The 14,824-nt window shown below is 52.4% G+C and overlaps 2 protein-coding genes across 2 annotated transcripts in view; one reads left to right on the plus strand and one right to left on the minus strand.

The window, feature by feature from the left end:
* Nucleotides 1-4,323: 4,323 nt before the first annotated feature.
* On the minus strand, nucleotides 4,324-8,954 carry LYPD4 (LY6/PLAUR domain containing 4). Its single transcript, XM_007458583.1, has 5 exons — nucleotides 8,838-8,954; nucleotides 5,995-6,158; nucleotides 5,652-5,795; nucleotides 4,867-5,193; nucleotides 4,324-4,587 (listed from the first exon to the last, which is right to left on the minus strand). Exons 2-5 carry the CDS (start codon nucleotides 6,059-6,061, stop codon nucleotides 4,385-4,387), a joined length of 741 nt encoding a protein of 246 aa, XP_007458645.1. The 5' UTR covers nucleotides 6,062-6,158; nucleotides 8,838-8,954; the 3' UTR covers nucleotides 4,324-4,384.
* A 2,180-nt stretch (nucleotides 8,955-11,134) lies between these two features.
* Nucleotides 11,135-14,824, plus strand: part of DMRTC2 (DMRT like family C2) — a 3,845-nt gene continuing 155 nt past the window's right edge. The window contains 7 exon segments of the mRNA XM_007458584.1: nucleotides 11,135-11,358; nucleotides 11,446-11,603; nucleotides 11,886-11,962; nucleotides 12,229-12,409; nucleotides 12,558-12,684; nucleotides 13,481-13,541; nucleotides 13,698-13,872. Coding sequence (XP_007458646.1) covers nucleotides 11,135-11,358; nucleotides 11,446-11,603; nucleotides 11,886-11,962; nucleotides 12,229-12,409; nucleotides 12,558-12,684; nucleotides 13,481-13,541; nucleotides 13,698-13,872 — 1,003 coding nt within the window.

A 14,824-nucleotide genomic window follows, 5' to 3' on the forward strand; every position in this document is an offset into this window, starting at 1 on the left:
GGGATCTGGGGGAAATCAAACAGAAACTTAAAAAGGCCCTGGGCGAGGGGCCCGTACTCATCCCTTGGGCCCCCAACTCCGAGCGCCGCTCTGGGGCGGGCACCAAGTGGGCCACCGCGGCACCCTGCTGAACGTGGACCCTTACCCTCGGCGAGTGTCCACGCAGGCCGGGCCGAAAACCGGGCAGGAGCGACCCTTGAGCTCTCTGGGTTGTCCAGTGGGCAGGAGGACACTTGTCCCCAGGGAGTCCCAGTCCCGCCGGGCCCATGGCCTCGTGGGTTGTGATCTCGGGAAGGGGGCGCCTGGGAGAGGCGCTGGGGCTCCGCCCAAGTCCCAGGCAAGGTCTGCGCTGACGGGAGGGAGAGCTGGGGGAGCGATGTGGGCGGGTCGTGGGCACAAGACTCCACTGGCAGCAGCATCCGTGCCCCTCCTCCGAAGCCGGCCATGGTGCCCCCGGGGAGCAGGCTCGGGCCCTGAGCTCCTTCTCTGCGCTCAGAAGCCCTGCCCCGCACAAGGGGGGCGCAAGTTCTCTCCGGGGAACGTGAGGAGACTCGGTGAGCTAGCCAGAGCGGGGGGGAAACAAGGCGGCCGCAATCCGGAAGCTGAGGGCACTGAGGACGGTTAGTCCGAAGGCTGGTAATGCGGGTCTCAGCCCAGAGGCCTGTGTCCCCCGGAAGGGCTGGGCCGCCTCTCTCAGGACTGAGGAGAAGAGGGTCATCCGGGTCTCTCAGTGCCACGGCTGCTCGTGTGCTTTGGGAGGGCGGGGAGGAGGGGCGCGATGGTGCTTCTGGTGCTGAACAGCGGTCTCCCTGGGCCTCCCGAACCCAGTCTCAAGGGACGCCTTCACCACAGCGCCGCCACAGCCAAAGCCGCCTCTCCGGGACCGTCGGAAGGAGTTGATTTGTGCGCATGCGCGAGCCTCGAGCCTCCTCCGTTTCCCGCCTTTTCCCAGGCTGGAGCCACGCCCTCTAATGCCTCTCCCTCCTGCGAGGCGATGCGCAGCTCGGGACCAGTGCGCAGGCATTGATCACTCTTAGGTCCACCATCCACTCCCTTCCATTCTCGCCAGAAAGGAGAGGGCAGAGAAAAGAACCCTGAGAAAGAGAATAGGAGAACTAGAGGACAGAAGGCGGAGGAAAGGGCGGGGCTTCCTCCTCCAATGGCTCACAGACGGAGCTTTGCCTCAGGCACTGTCGCCCCGCCCGATTTCCAATTGCCTGAGGACCTGGAAGGCCCCTCGTCCTTAGAAGGAGGCTCAGCAGCAGCCTTGTCTCCTGCTCCAGCGGGTGGGCGGGATGCGTTCTAGATGATTCCTATGTGGCATGAGCAGTGGGGAAACGACGCTGACAGCCAACGCGTGAAAAGACCCAGGCTTCCCCACTGGAGAGACCCCCGCGGGACTCCCCACTAGTTCGGCCAGAAAGACGCTTTTGCCGCCTCCAGGGCTGCATTTGTTGTCGGCGTGGTCTCTTCAAAGAGCGTAAGGGGGCGGGGCCAGGCCTCAGTCCTTAGCCATGGGGGGCGGGGCCCCGCAATGGAGTGAAGCCCGGATTGCTCTTGGGGCGCGACCCAGAGAGGAGCAAGTCCGGGACTGGGTGGTGTTGGGGGCCCGATAGCAAGGATTGGCCCTAGGAGCCGGGACTGGCGGCTGGATTCGGTCCTGGCCTCTGGAATTAGCCCTGGGATCGGGGACCACATAGGACTGATGGAGTAAGCTAGGGGGACGGGACCGCGAAAAGGGCCCAAGAGGGGTCCAAGAGCCGTAGGCGCCGACGGTGGCTAAAAGACAAAGCCAGAGGTGAGCGGGCGGGGGTGGGCAGCAGCCCTGAAGGTACTTTAGACATCTTATGGGAAACTGGGGACCGAGTGGACTGACGTCCTGCCACAGGAAGTGGGGGAGCCCGTAGACTGGCTCATTGCCGCCCTATGGGGTGGGCGTGCAGGGATAATCCCCTGAAAGAAGCGGGTGATGTGAGAGGGAAATACCACACCCAGCAGAGAGACTATCAGACATCCCAGTACCATCTTGGGAGGAGAGTCCAGAATGTGAGTGTCCCGGACCAGGATTCCTCTTCCGGCTCCGGACTTGCTGTGTGACCGTGGGCAACTCCTGCCCTCGGTGTTTCTAAGGTGGGAAATGGTTCAAACGCGATTTTCAGGTATGAGCCACCTTTTTTTTTTTTTTTTTTTGGCCACACTGGGGCATGTGGGAATCTTAGTTCCCCGACCAGGGATCGAACCTGTTCCCCCTGCAGTGGAAGTGCAGGGTCTTAACCACTGGGATGCGTTAAGAAGTCCCAAGTCTCTGACACTCTTGCGACGGTAATGAGGAAGAGGTTTAGAAGCTGTTGTCCAAAAAGGAAGTTTAGGGGTGAGTCAGGGAAAGGAAGGAGGAAGGGGTGCCCCATAGTGGGGAATGCCTGGAGGAGGGGTGCAGAACAGCTCCAAACAGCCCTGTCCCACCATCCTTCATTCAATCCGCTCATCCAATTGTTGTCAGTCCACCTGCCTCAGCCTGACTGCCCTAGGACCTAACTTCTTGACTCCTACTCCTAGGACTAAGGGGCCCTGGGTTGGCTTTGGACAGCCTAACCTTCACTTGGGAGAAGGAAGTGCTGTCACCTGGGTTCCCTAGGGGGTCACATTATTTACAGATCTCATCAGGCTGGAGAAACACTGACAGACCAACAGAGATGCTACGAGCCTCAGGCAGAGGCACACATGAAGTCCTTGCTGGATTAGGAGTATGTGTCAATCCAAGTGAGGACCTTTGGGAATTTCCTGTGCAGAAAAGAAACTGACATAGCCCCCGGGCCCAGAGACCCCCAAACTCACTATCCTCTCTGCCATAGACATCATCATCAGCCAAGGATAGGACTGGAGTTGGCTCCAGACACACACGGGAAAGCTCACACAGGCTCAGAGCTCAGACTGGGGCCCAAGGCCATTCCCTGTCACATGGCGAGACACAGCCTCACCAACAGGACAGTGTGCCCAGAGGCAGTACACACCATGGTCAAGAATGGGCCTTGGAGGGCTTCCCTGGTGGCACAGTGGTTGAGAGTCTGCCTGCTGATGCAGGGGACACGGGTTCGTGCCCCGGTCCAGGAAGATCCCACATGCCACGGAGCGGCTGGGCCCATGAGCCATGGCCGCTGAGCCTGCGCGTCCGGAGCCTGTGCTCCGCAACGGGAGAGGCCACAACAGTGAGAGGCCCGCGTACCGCAAAAAAAAAAAAAAAAGTTGAACTCATGGAAACAGAGATTCCAAAAATGGTTGCCAGGGGCTAGGGTTGGGGGAAATAGGGAAAAGTTGGTAAAAGAGTACAAACTTTCAGTTGTAAGATGAATAGGGTCTGAGGCTCTAATGTACAACATGTTGACTATAGTTGATAATACTGCATTGTATAACTGCAATTTGCTAAGAGAATAGAACTTGTGTCCTCATCAGAAGAAAGAAAAGGGTACATATGTGAGGTGATGAATGTGTTAGCTAACTCAGTGGTAGGAGTCCTTTTACGATGTATACATATATCACATCATCATGTTGTACACTTTAACTGTATTGCAATTTTGTCAATTATACCTCAGTAAAGCTGGAAAAAAAGTGACCTTGCAACCTTGAGTCTGGCTGGCTCAGAACATGTCTCACTCACGTACCACATGCCCTTTGTATCCACGTCCATTTTCATTTAATAAATTTTTTGCACCAAAAGCAGAACACAACAAACAAAAAAACCCTAGCCGGATACTACCAGAGTATCTGACACATACCAATGAGCCACACTTCTAATTCATAAGGCCTTCATTTAATTTTTTTTTAATGGAAACAAGTCTTCATTAAGTAACTTTTAATATCAGAAAAATAAAACTCTTATAATTCTCTTTACAGCAAATATATCAGTGTCAGTGCTTTGGCCATCTTAAGTTAAAGGTGCTTTATCATAAAATATATGGTTTTACACTTTACTCAAATTGAATTTATAATCCCTATGACTTCCCTACAAGGCCTTCATTTTAAAGGGGAGGAAATGGAAGCCCAAAAAAGGGAGAAGGTTTGGCCGGGATCTCCAAGTCAATGGCTGAACCCAGGCTAGAACTCAGGTCCCCAGGAGGCGGCGAAGGGGAGTGTTTAGGTTTCTCCTGCTTGCTGGGCATGATTCTGTCACTTTGCCAATGATCCTCCTCCCCAAGCCCCCTGCGCACTTCACAGCAAGCACTGCCCATTACCTGGCCCTCCCCTCCGCCTCTCTGGACACGTCTGGCCCTCCTCAGACCTTTCACGCCTCCACAACCCTCATGGACCACAGGACAAGGCAGAAAGGCAACTCTGTAACTTTATTTCACTATGTGAAGGGGTAGGGGTGTTTGGTCCAGCTAGATCGTCAGTCCCTGAAGGCAAACAGAAGGCCTAAGAGGATGCCCCAAGCAGGTCTCCGACTACAGGGCTCTGCACCAGCAAACTGGGCCTTCTCTAAGGTGTTGATGGCCTCAGTCACTCTGATGCTGCCAATATGGTGAAAGTGGGATAAAATATCGGTGTATTCACGAGCACAGCCCATGAGGAGGAAGGTGGTATTGAGATACCCTGTAAGGAAGAGAGCAAGGAGTCAGAGACACTTTCAAGATTCAAACATCCTACCCCTCCTTCCAGACACCCCTCACAAACCAGGACCCCTGCTCTCCCACCAAACACTCAGGTACCAGGCACCTTTTCCCCTCCTCCTTAGAATTATGTGCCACGACCCCCATCCCCCAGGACCCAGACACAGGACCATGGGACCTCAGTCCCACCCACCTCCCTCAGAGACGGGAAGGCAGTAGGCCTAGAGCAGGCATCTGAGAAAGAAAGTTTCTCTTCTCTCACCTGCCTGAAATTTTAAGGTGGAACTGTAACACTCAGTAGCATTGTTGGGGCAAGCCTCGGTGGTGACAAAATTTGGGAGGCAGTCCTTGGAGTGCTCGCCCACACAGGTTGGGCAACTATGGGAAGAAGATGCTGAAGTCTTAGGAGCCTTGGCCTTGAGTTTCACAAAATGATCCATGTTGGTGAGGTTATTGCAGAGGTATGTCCGGCAGACACGGCTATAGGAGGCAACGGACAATCCGGGCGGCGAAACGAGGTAGGAGACTTGCGGGGGGTAAGATGAAGCTGGGCTGCAGCCTTTAAAACCCACAATTCCCCTTTTGGTCCCTGCGGGGCAGAAGATTGGAGAGCTCTGATCAGTGTCGTTGGCCACACCCAGTTCAACCTCCCAGCCCACCCCCTGCTCCTCCTGCTGCCCCATCACCAACTTTGCCCCTCCCCCACTGTCCACTCACCACTCAGATTTCCCACGTCTCATCTGCCTCTCCTCATCCTTCTCCCCACAGGAGCCCGTCTGCTCCTCTCTCCCTTGTATCCCAAACTTGTCTTCTCTCCCAGAGTCCCCCTCTCCTCCTGGGATCTGTCCACCTACATTGCGCCCTCTTATCCAGCCCACACCACAACCAGCTGGGTCCTGCCCCTCTCCTGCCGATGTCTGGATGCTGTTCCCAAACATATAATGGGGTAAATATCTGGAACTCAAGTCCAGAGTCCCTGGGTGCTAGGAGTGGAGGTGGGGTCAGAAGAGCAAGCAAACAAAATGTAGCAAAGTCACCCCCGTTCACCTGTCTCGATGAACACCAGCGTCTCCTCACAGCCCTCATTCAGTTTACACACCATGCTCCTCATGAGAAGCCATTGCCAGTTATGGAGATCAACAGCTCTGAAGAGGGAAGATGTTGCTTCATAACACAAAAGAGCTCCAGCCCCTAAAGAGAGAATGTTCTTCCAGTCATCTGCCCCTCACGTTGCCTTCTCAGCCCCGAACCGCCAATCAAGAGCTCAGCCTCCATAGACCCTGTCTCCCGAGGGACCCAGATATGCAGCTTTCCTTCCCCCAGTGACATGAATCCAGCCCTCCCATCCCAGCCAAGAGGGTCCCTAAGCGTCCAGCCCCACAGGACATACGAGGCAGAGTGGAAATGGCCCCTAGGAGACAGAGCAGCTGCACAGGGCTCAAATGCTGAGGTCCCATGGTCCTGTGTCTGGGTCCTGGATGCTGGGCCTCAGTCTGGAACCAATTTCAATCTAGGTCTCAAGCTCAGTTCTTGTCAGCCTCTGGGTCACTGTTTCTGGAGCAGAAAGTTGATTATCATTTTCATTAACATAGGCTCCCTGAGCCCTTCAGGGACACAGGTCTTCCCATCTCCATGGTCTCTCTTCCAACCTAACCCGAACCCACATTAGCTTCTCAAATCCTGACTCTTCACTCTCCTGCTTAGGTTCTGCCACTGGACATGGTGCTGAGCAGAGGACGCTGGCTTATTCAAAGGATCACTATTATACAGGCTATTCTCCATCCAGAGACAGTGAGGTCAGAACGACAAATGTGTGTGTAGGAGTTAACCAACATATTACTAAATAACCCTTGACTCGAAAAAGAAATTTAAAAGTATTTAGAACTGAATAATAGCAAACATACTACATGTCACACACACACACACACGCACACGTGCATGTAAAATCTGATGAAAACTGAAAAAGGCCTGTAAGTTAGTTAAGAGTAATATACCAATGTCAATTTCCTGCTCATATACTACAGTTATACAGAATGTCCCTATGGGGAACCAGAGGAAGGGTTTAAGGGACTCTATAAAAAATTTTTGCAACTTCTTGTAAGCCAATAATCATTTCAACATCAAAAGTTTTTTAAAATACACATCAAAATTTGGGACTCTGATTTCTAAATCAATATTCAGAAGTAAATTTATAATTTAAATACATTTATCAGGAAACAAGAAGAATTACAAAATGTTTATGAATTAACTCAAGAAGTTATATAAGGGACAACAAAGCATCCCCCAAAAAGGGATAGAAATAAAGATGATGACAGAAAGCAATGAAATAGAAAACAACAAAAAAGTATTACAAAAGACTAATATTCATTCTTTGACAATATTACTAAGATAATGCTCTGGCAACTCTAATCAAGAAAAAAAGATGCAAATAAAATACAGAATGAAAAATAAAAATTAACAGACATCACATGTTCTAAGAATAATAAAAGTATCATTAACAACTCTACATTTATAAATTTGAAAACCCAGATGAAGTGGGTAAGTTTCTAAAATAATATGAAGTGCCAAAATTGGCATAAGAGCGTATACAAAGTCTTAAAACGATGAGAATGGTCAAGGATCTCAGGCAAATTGACAAGAAAAAGAGAGCAACCCCAGCAGGGGAATGGACCAAGCATATGAAGAAGCAATCTCAAAAACAAACCAGGGGGCTTCCCTGGTGGCGCAGTGGTTGAGAGTCCGCCTGCCGATGCAGGGGACACGGGTTCGTGCCCTGGTCCGGGAAGATCCCACATGCTGCGGAGCGGCTAGGCCCGTGAGCCATGGCTGCTGAGCCTGTGCGTCCGGAGCCTGTGCTCCGCAACAGGAAAGGCCACAACAGTGAGAGGCCTGCATACCACAAAACAAAACAAAACAAAAAAACAAAAACAAAAACAAAAAAAACCCAGAAAGGCTAACAAGCATATGAAGAAACACCCCAGCTCAACAATAATCAGAGAAATACAATGTATCCAAATGTGCATCTATCAGACTGGCGAGGGATCAGAAAGCTGGAAAAATATGAGCATTGGTAAGACTGTGGGGCTACAGAGACCCTTGTGCACTGCTGCTCATGGGGTAGTTGGGGCCAGGGATAGGGTCCTCTTCTGGACCCTGAGGAAGGGAGGAGTTCTGATCAGTGTCTCAGACCCAAAGTATCATTCATTGTGGGGAGGAGTCTGGCAATACTTAGTCAAATTAGGTTTACAAAGAGCCATCTCTGGTATATCCTAGGTACACATAACAGAGATTTCCACCTTCAACTACAAAGGAACACATATGAGAATGTAGCATTATTGTGGTGACAGTGAGCTGAAGGCAATGTGGGCGTCCCTCCCTGAGACCTAGTGAACATGCAACACGCTGGGGATGCACACCATGGAATATCATGCAGCAGTTAGAAGCAACTGGTTAGATGTACGCATCACATGCACATGGATGGATCATAAAAACAGTGCTGATTATTTTAAATAGTAAATAATGTCATTCGCATAAATTGAAGCATCATGCACATAAAACACCGCACATCTTGCAAGAGCACACACAAACTAAAAGATATGCATTAGCCACCTGAAATGAGTGCCTATGCAACAGTTAGAGAATAAAAGTGGGGAACTGGGGATTACTGGAAATAACTACAACACTGTAGGTTGTACAAAGTTGATAGACTTTGGACTCAAAGACAGACCAACGTTGGAATCTTTACCTCTCCATTGTCTAGCTGTGTAATCTTGTGCATCTTATTGAACTAATTTATAAAATATATTAGTAATATATCTCATAGAGTCATTGTTGAAAATTAATAAGATTATTAGTATAAGGTGCCAGGCAAGAGCTAAGCTCTCCAAAAATGTTGGTCCCCCTATCTCTCTCTCCACTACCTAAAGGTTTAATGTCAATTGCTTTAGCTGGCATTAAAGCATTCCACACACCTTCACCCTTCCTCCCCGAGACTGGCCCCAAACAACCTTTCCAACTTCGTCTAGTACTGCCCCCCTGCACAGCGGTCCAGCCAGAGGTCACTTCTGCCACACTTCTCTGTCCAGAATACCTGACACAGGATCCGTAACCCAGAAATCTGCGGCAAACTAAGAGGCCAAGACCAGCAGAAAAGATGGGACACAGGAAGGGGAAATGAAGGCTGACAAAGGATCAAACAAAGGAGTTGGACCAAGCAGAGAAGATGGCACACACCTGCCTGGGAACGCAAAACGACGGGACCCAGCAATCTGAGAACAAGCACGGACACAACCAGAAAAGAGTGGAATGAAATCCTCAAGGAAAAAGGGATGGAGTGGTGGTCAGAGGCGATGCTATCCCTACAAAAGAGAAACCACACAGAGAAGGAGGAGCAAACTGTTGGAATGGAACCTTGCAGGGAGCAGAGACAGCACAATCGGGAGCGGCAGAAAAATGAGGAGTGGGGCACAAGGACCGGGTTCTCAGGGGAGAGAGGAGACAATCTTAGAGGCTCAAAAAGAGAAAAGGAGACAGGGCAGAATGCATAGAGAAAAGGGGACACCACAGAGAATGGGGAGGGAAACCGTGAGATGGGTCTAGTAGAGATGCACAGAGAAGGCTACAATTAGAGAGTGGAGCACCGAGAATGGGGTGCAATCCAGGAGGAAGATGAACACAGAGGTGGAAAGGGCTAAAAAGACAGAAAAACCACAGAAGCGTCTCGGGAATCGAAAGGAGGATGGGAGGGGCAGGAGTCCAGGCTATGAGGGAATGAGGCACGTGGAGAAAGAGGTTCCGAAAATCAGCAGGATGAACAGGCAGAGAGAGAGGCTCTCAGAGATGGAAGAAGTCAGAGTTAGGAAAATCAGCACCAGCGCGGACGATAAGAGACACAAGGAATGGGGCTCAGCGTGAGAAGGTGGGACCCAGGAAGGAAACAGGGCTATCACAGCACGGGGAACATGAAAGGAGAAAGGTAGATCGGGAGTTGGGCAGCGGGAGAGAAGTGCGAAAACACGGGCGTCCACACAGCAAAGAGTAGCCGCCCGCGCAGAGTCGAAGACAAACGCTCAAGAGGCGCCAACCCTGCAGTGCAGGCCGGAGGGCGAGACTGCGCGTGCGCGGGAGGGCGGGCCGGGCAGCCGTTCCTGGGGGGCAGGGCCAGCCTAGGCCTGGAAGCGTTACTCGACGCCCCATTGGCCACCTCCCCAAAAAGGGAAAGAACAGTCTGGGAAGGCGAATCACACGAGGAGGGAGAGGCGGCGCGAGACTCAACTCGACGCTCTATTGGCTGGCCTGATAGTCTGGCGCGAGGAGAAGCGGGCCGGAGGTAAAGTGAAGGATCTTGAAGCGCACTGGTCGCTCGCCTCGGCGGCAGAAGGCGCCGCTTGAAGCTCATTGGTCCTTGTAAGAAGGGGCGGGAAAAGTGGCGCGAGCGAGGCCATTCCTCACACCACTGCCTCACCACCTTCTTTCGCCTCCTCCTGAGTCTGACTCCACTCGAGGCTGTGGTAACCGCCGGCTGACGACGCGAACGCGACCCCGCCCCTCCCGTCTCTTCCCCTCCCTGTCTTGCGCTGGACTCCCCGCCCCAGACCTCCCCTCGCCTCCCCACTAACGGTCCTCGCGGCCCCTTCGCCCATCCCCCGCCGCGGCCCCTGGGCGCGCTCCCCGAGCCCCGACCCCTCTCTGGGACCCTGGAGCGGGGCGAGGCCGCGGGGACAGCTGCAGAAGGGGGTGCACGCGAGGAACAGATGCATGGGGAGGTGTGGCGGGCGCGGTTCGAGGCTGCTTGTTGGGAATGGGCGAAGGCGCATAAAGGCCGGGCGCAGCAACGACGCGGGTTTGCCTTAGTTTGGAAGGCGTGTGGGTGCAAGAGAGGAATTTGGGCCGTGGGGAGGGGGCTTTGGGCCTAGATCAGGGCCTGGCACATGGAAGGGGCTCAGTAAACCTTTGCTGAAGGAATGAAAATAATTCTTGAAAGTGAGGCAAGGGATCCATGAGAATGATGTAGTTACTGAGGTGCAAGGGACTGTGGTCTGATTAAAAGGGCTGCGGGGGAGAGATTGAATTGCAGGGCATACGTGAGGCTAAGAATTGAAAGGGGAGCATAAACGTTATGTGTGGGAATTGGATAAATGCAGGAGGGAAGGATGATAATTGTTGGAGAGAATGCCAGGGAAACTGTGGGAATGGGGTGTTGGTGGAAGGCGGGTGTAAGAACTGCTGCAGAGGGCATGAGAGTGCGCGAGTATGCCCCAAACTGGGTTTTCTGCCTGGAAAGGAACATGTGAGCGGAGAATAATGTTTGGATCGAAAGATACATAAGAAAGGAAAGAGAGGTTCTTGGGAAGGATGATGCCTGAGGAAAGTGAAGAAGAAGAAAGCCAGGGGAGACTCAAGGGTGACAGCTGAGTCCAGGAGTGGGCGAAATGGAAAAATCCTTCAGGCGTGGCCTCCCAGAGGCAAGAGGGCTGGTCAGGAGAGGGCCCACGTGTCCACCCTGACCCTCCACTTCTGCCCCTAGATACATGGAACCCAATGAAATGCCTGCTGTCCACCACTGCCCCTCAGACTCTGCCACAGGGGGTGAGACTAGAGCCCCCCAGGGCATGGAGCTCATCCCCAGGAGAGCTGTCAGTCGCTCTCCAACCTGCGCCCGCTGCCGCAGTCATGGTGTCACTGCCCACCTCAAGGGCCACAAGCGCCTCTGCCTCTTTCAGGCTTGCAAGTGCCACAAATGTGTCCTCATCTTGTGAGTATGAGATCCAGGGAAGGGAGAGGATGGGCCTCATCTAAAAGGCGGCTGACTTGACTTCTGACTCGCCACCCCCGTCTTTAGGGAGCGCCGAAGAGTCATGGCTGCCCAGGTGGCCCTGCGTAGGCAGGAGGAGGCGCAGCTGAAGCGGCACCTGGCTCAGGGACTGATGAGGAAAGGGACGGCTCCTCCCAAAGCTCCCAGCAGTGTCAAGAAGGGAGTCACTCAACCAAGGGTCCACCGTGAGTGTCTCTGGCCAGGGCCAGGGCAGAAATGTGGGCAGGGAAAGCCTAAGTAGGAAAAAGAGTCCCAGTCCTGCCACTGAACTGGTGCGTGACCTGGGGCAAGGTGTTTCTGTTCTCTGGGCCTCACGCTCCCCAACTATAAAATGTGATTAAGTGTTGGGAGGATGCGGTGAGGTCTGTGGGTAGAAATGGGACAGAGGGAGATAATTCAGTTTGGGGTTGGAGTGGGATGGCCCTCATGAGAAAGAGCTCACCAAAGCGCTCCCTGGTCTCTCACAGCTGGAAAGGAGAACATAGCACCCCAGCCTCAGGCTCCTCATAGGGCAGTCCCACTGGCACTGACACCCCCTGAGAAGGTAAGGAAAAACTGGGCCCTGAGGGGACCCCTGTCTTAGCTCCTGCCCAGATCCCTTCCTCTATGCCTTCAGCACCTGGGTTCTAGGTCCAGCCCTGAATTGCTGTGTCATCTTGGGCAAATCACTTCTATTCCATGGACAAAATGAGGGGGTGGGATTTTATGGCCCTTCAAGCTCTAAAGTTTTAGGGTCCTACCTACATCTTGGAACACACCCATTCCTTCTCCAGCCTTGTACCTAACTCCAACCTATGCCCCCTGCAGGAGAACTCCCAGGGGCCTGTGCTGCTCAGCTGTCTCCCAGAAGCCTTGCCTTTGCCCTGGACTCCAGTGCCTCCAGGCCCTTTGGCCACTGGACACTGGCTGCCTCCAGGCCTTTCCGTACCAACCCCAGTGGTGTGCCGCTTGCTATGCCAAGAACCTGCTGTCCCTCTGCATCCTTTCCCTGGTAAGATGAATTCAACATTAATTCAAGAGACATGTGAATGACTAGGTACCACTGTATCAGGAAGACAAGAGGAAAAAGATACAGGGTAGGAAGAGGGAAGACAAGCCATGACCTCTGCATACGCTCTGCATTCTCTTACCCTCATTAGGCTTTGACCGTGGCACTGCCCTCTGGCTGCCCACTCATGGGCCCCTCCCAGCCTGCTCAGGATCTCGCCCAATACTGATGGCTCCTCCTTCTGGAGAATCCCAAGGACCCTCTACCCTGCCCCACACGTGAGTAGGGAGAAAAAGATATGTGTTTATGATGTGCCTAACCCTGTGCTGGATACCATAGTAGATGATAAAGAAGAAGAAAAGGTCTCAGACTAGTGGGTGAGGCAGAGCCCTCCTAGCTCTGCCATTGCCTAGCTGTGAACCTTTGTACAAGTATCTTTACCTCTCTGAGCCTTTTTTTCTGTCAGTAAATCGGAGACACTACTACTTCTTGGTAAGAATTAGAATTAGCAACAATATATGGAATACACCTAGCACAAGCCCTGGCCTTAAACACATAGTGGCTATTAAATCCACTTAAACAGATAAGATAGGGTTGAACTGCCTGCTGAAGTGGGAGGGGCGGGGGTGGGGGACGACATGATGCTAAGAGCCTCAGAGGCCTAGGAGAGAGGCCAAAGGCCATTAGAGAAAGCTTCCTAAAGGTGGGCCAAGCTGCTCCTCAAGTTCCATGGCGATTGGGGAACTAGGAGGGAAGGAAACCAGACTCTGGTAGGGCAGGAACAGTCACCCCAATCCCTCTAGATGTTTTGTCAGTTTTTTTTTTAGCTGATACCAATTATTTCCCATAATCCTCACAGTAGCCCTGGTAGGAAGAAGCTGACAGATATTTTCATTTTACAGAAAACAAAGCAGGCCATAACAGAGGAGGGGACTTGCCCAAGGCCACAAAGCCTAATGACCCGGCAGGCACTCAGATTCCCAGATCAGAACATAGCAAAATCCTGCCCCTGTTTCCACGTGTACCTGTCTGTCCATGTTTAATCCCCCTGGCATCTTTTCTCCTTATTTCCAGATGCTCGACTCTGATACTTCAGCCCTGTGGCACCCCAGACCCCCTTCCGCTGCAGCCACAGGTCCTGGGGAAGAAGTGGGATCCAGGACCCTGGGAGGAAGTTGAGCTTGGGGAAGGGAAGAGTAGGGGATAATGAAGTAACCAGGGGCAGAGGGAGCACCTGGAGGGTGGGCAGAAGTGGGGATTCCCAGTCTGCTTCTCTCCCTTTCCTTTGCAGGCCCCCAGAGCCTCTCGCCTGGACTGGACCTCTGACCCCTCAGAGTGGCAGCTGCAGTGGGAGGCAGCCGAGGCTCTTATGGGACTGAAAGATTCGTTACAGGCTCCCCGCCTGACCCCTTCTGGTCCTTCTAACCGTGGCTGGATTTCCCTGCTCCACCCCTGTGGCCCACCAGGTAACCTGTTCCTTAAAAGGAGAGGATGGGATAGGCATGACTGAGAAATGGAGGTACTGGAGTAAGCAGGGACTAACCAAGTAGATCAGGAAGTCACAAGTTCAAGATCCCAGGCCCAGGCGCAAGCTTTTCAACCTATAGCCTCTGGGATTACAGTTGAGAGTTATTCAGTGAATCTGTTTTATCCTTTTTGTACTCAAAAGCAAATGTCCAGTGCCCTGATGTCAAGGAAAGTGAGGCCCTGAGAGGGGCAGGGACTTGCCTGAGTGCATATAGCAAGACAGTGGCAAAGCCTGTTCTGACTCCAGCCCAAGGCTTTTTCTCTGGACCCAAACTGCCTGCTGAAGTCTGGAGAGGGGCTGAAGAGGTAACAAGGGTCTGGCCTGGAAGGAGATTTGATAACTGCCTTCAAGGAGCTTCCATTCTATTTGGGAAACCTGGATGCTTTCAGAAAGCTCAGTGACAAACCTGGAGAGAACTAGAGGAATCTTGAGGCATGAGAAACACCTATGGGGACAGAGAGGGAAGGCTGAGATTTCTCCTCTCCAAAATGGTGGATTGGACATGCTGTGTGGGACTGGAGGGACTGCTGGAACAGAAGCAGATGAGTATGGAGGGGCTTCTGATCATGGAGGTCTGGCATGCCAGGCTTGGGCATCTAGACGAGCACCTGTATCTGAAGGGGAGCAACGGAATGTTTCTGAGTAAGGGACATATTCTGAATCCCTGAGCTTTAGAAAGACAAGTATGGTGGCTGTGATGGAGGGATTGGATGAGGCAAGACTAGAAGTGGGAAAATCAGTGAGGAGGAAGTGTTTGCTATAATCCAGGTAAAGAAAGATGGGCCTGGATTAGATGGGGTAAAAAGAGAGGGTTTGCTGGGAGGGGAAATAGATGTGACCTGGTCCTGCCCCCTTCCTTCCTGTCTGTAGCTCCTGCTTAAGCACGAGGG

The sequence above is a fragment of the Lipotes vexillifer genome, unplaced genomic scaffold (assembly GCF_000442215.2).
Source record: "Lipotes vexillifer unplaced genomic scaffold, Lipotes_vexillifer_v1.1 scaffold371, whole genome shotgun sequence".
NCBI classification, from domain to species: Eukaryota; Metazoa; Chordata; class Mammalia; order Artiodactyla; family Lipotidae; genus Lipotes; species Lipotes vexillifer.

What these genes read in the sequence shown, in the direction of transcription:
- LYPD4 (XM_007458583.1), bottom strand. Translation starts at nt 6,061, where the DNA reads ATGGGACCTCAGCATTTGAGCCCTGTGCAGCTGCTCTGTCTCCTAGGG. An exon ending in GGCCATTTCCACTCTGCCTC is followed by an intron (nt 5,796 to 5,994) that starts GTATGTCCTGTG and finishes TTCTCTCTTTAG; the next exon opens with GGGCTGGAGCTCTTTTGTGT. An exon ending in GCTGGTGTTCATCGAGACAG is followed by an intron (nt 5,194 to 5,651) that starts GTGAACGGGGGT and finishes TCTGCCCCGCAG; the next exon opens with GGACCAAAAGGGGAATTGTG.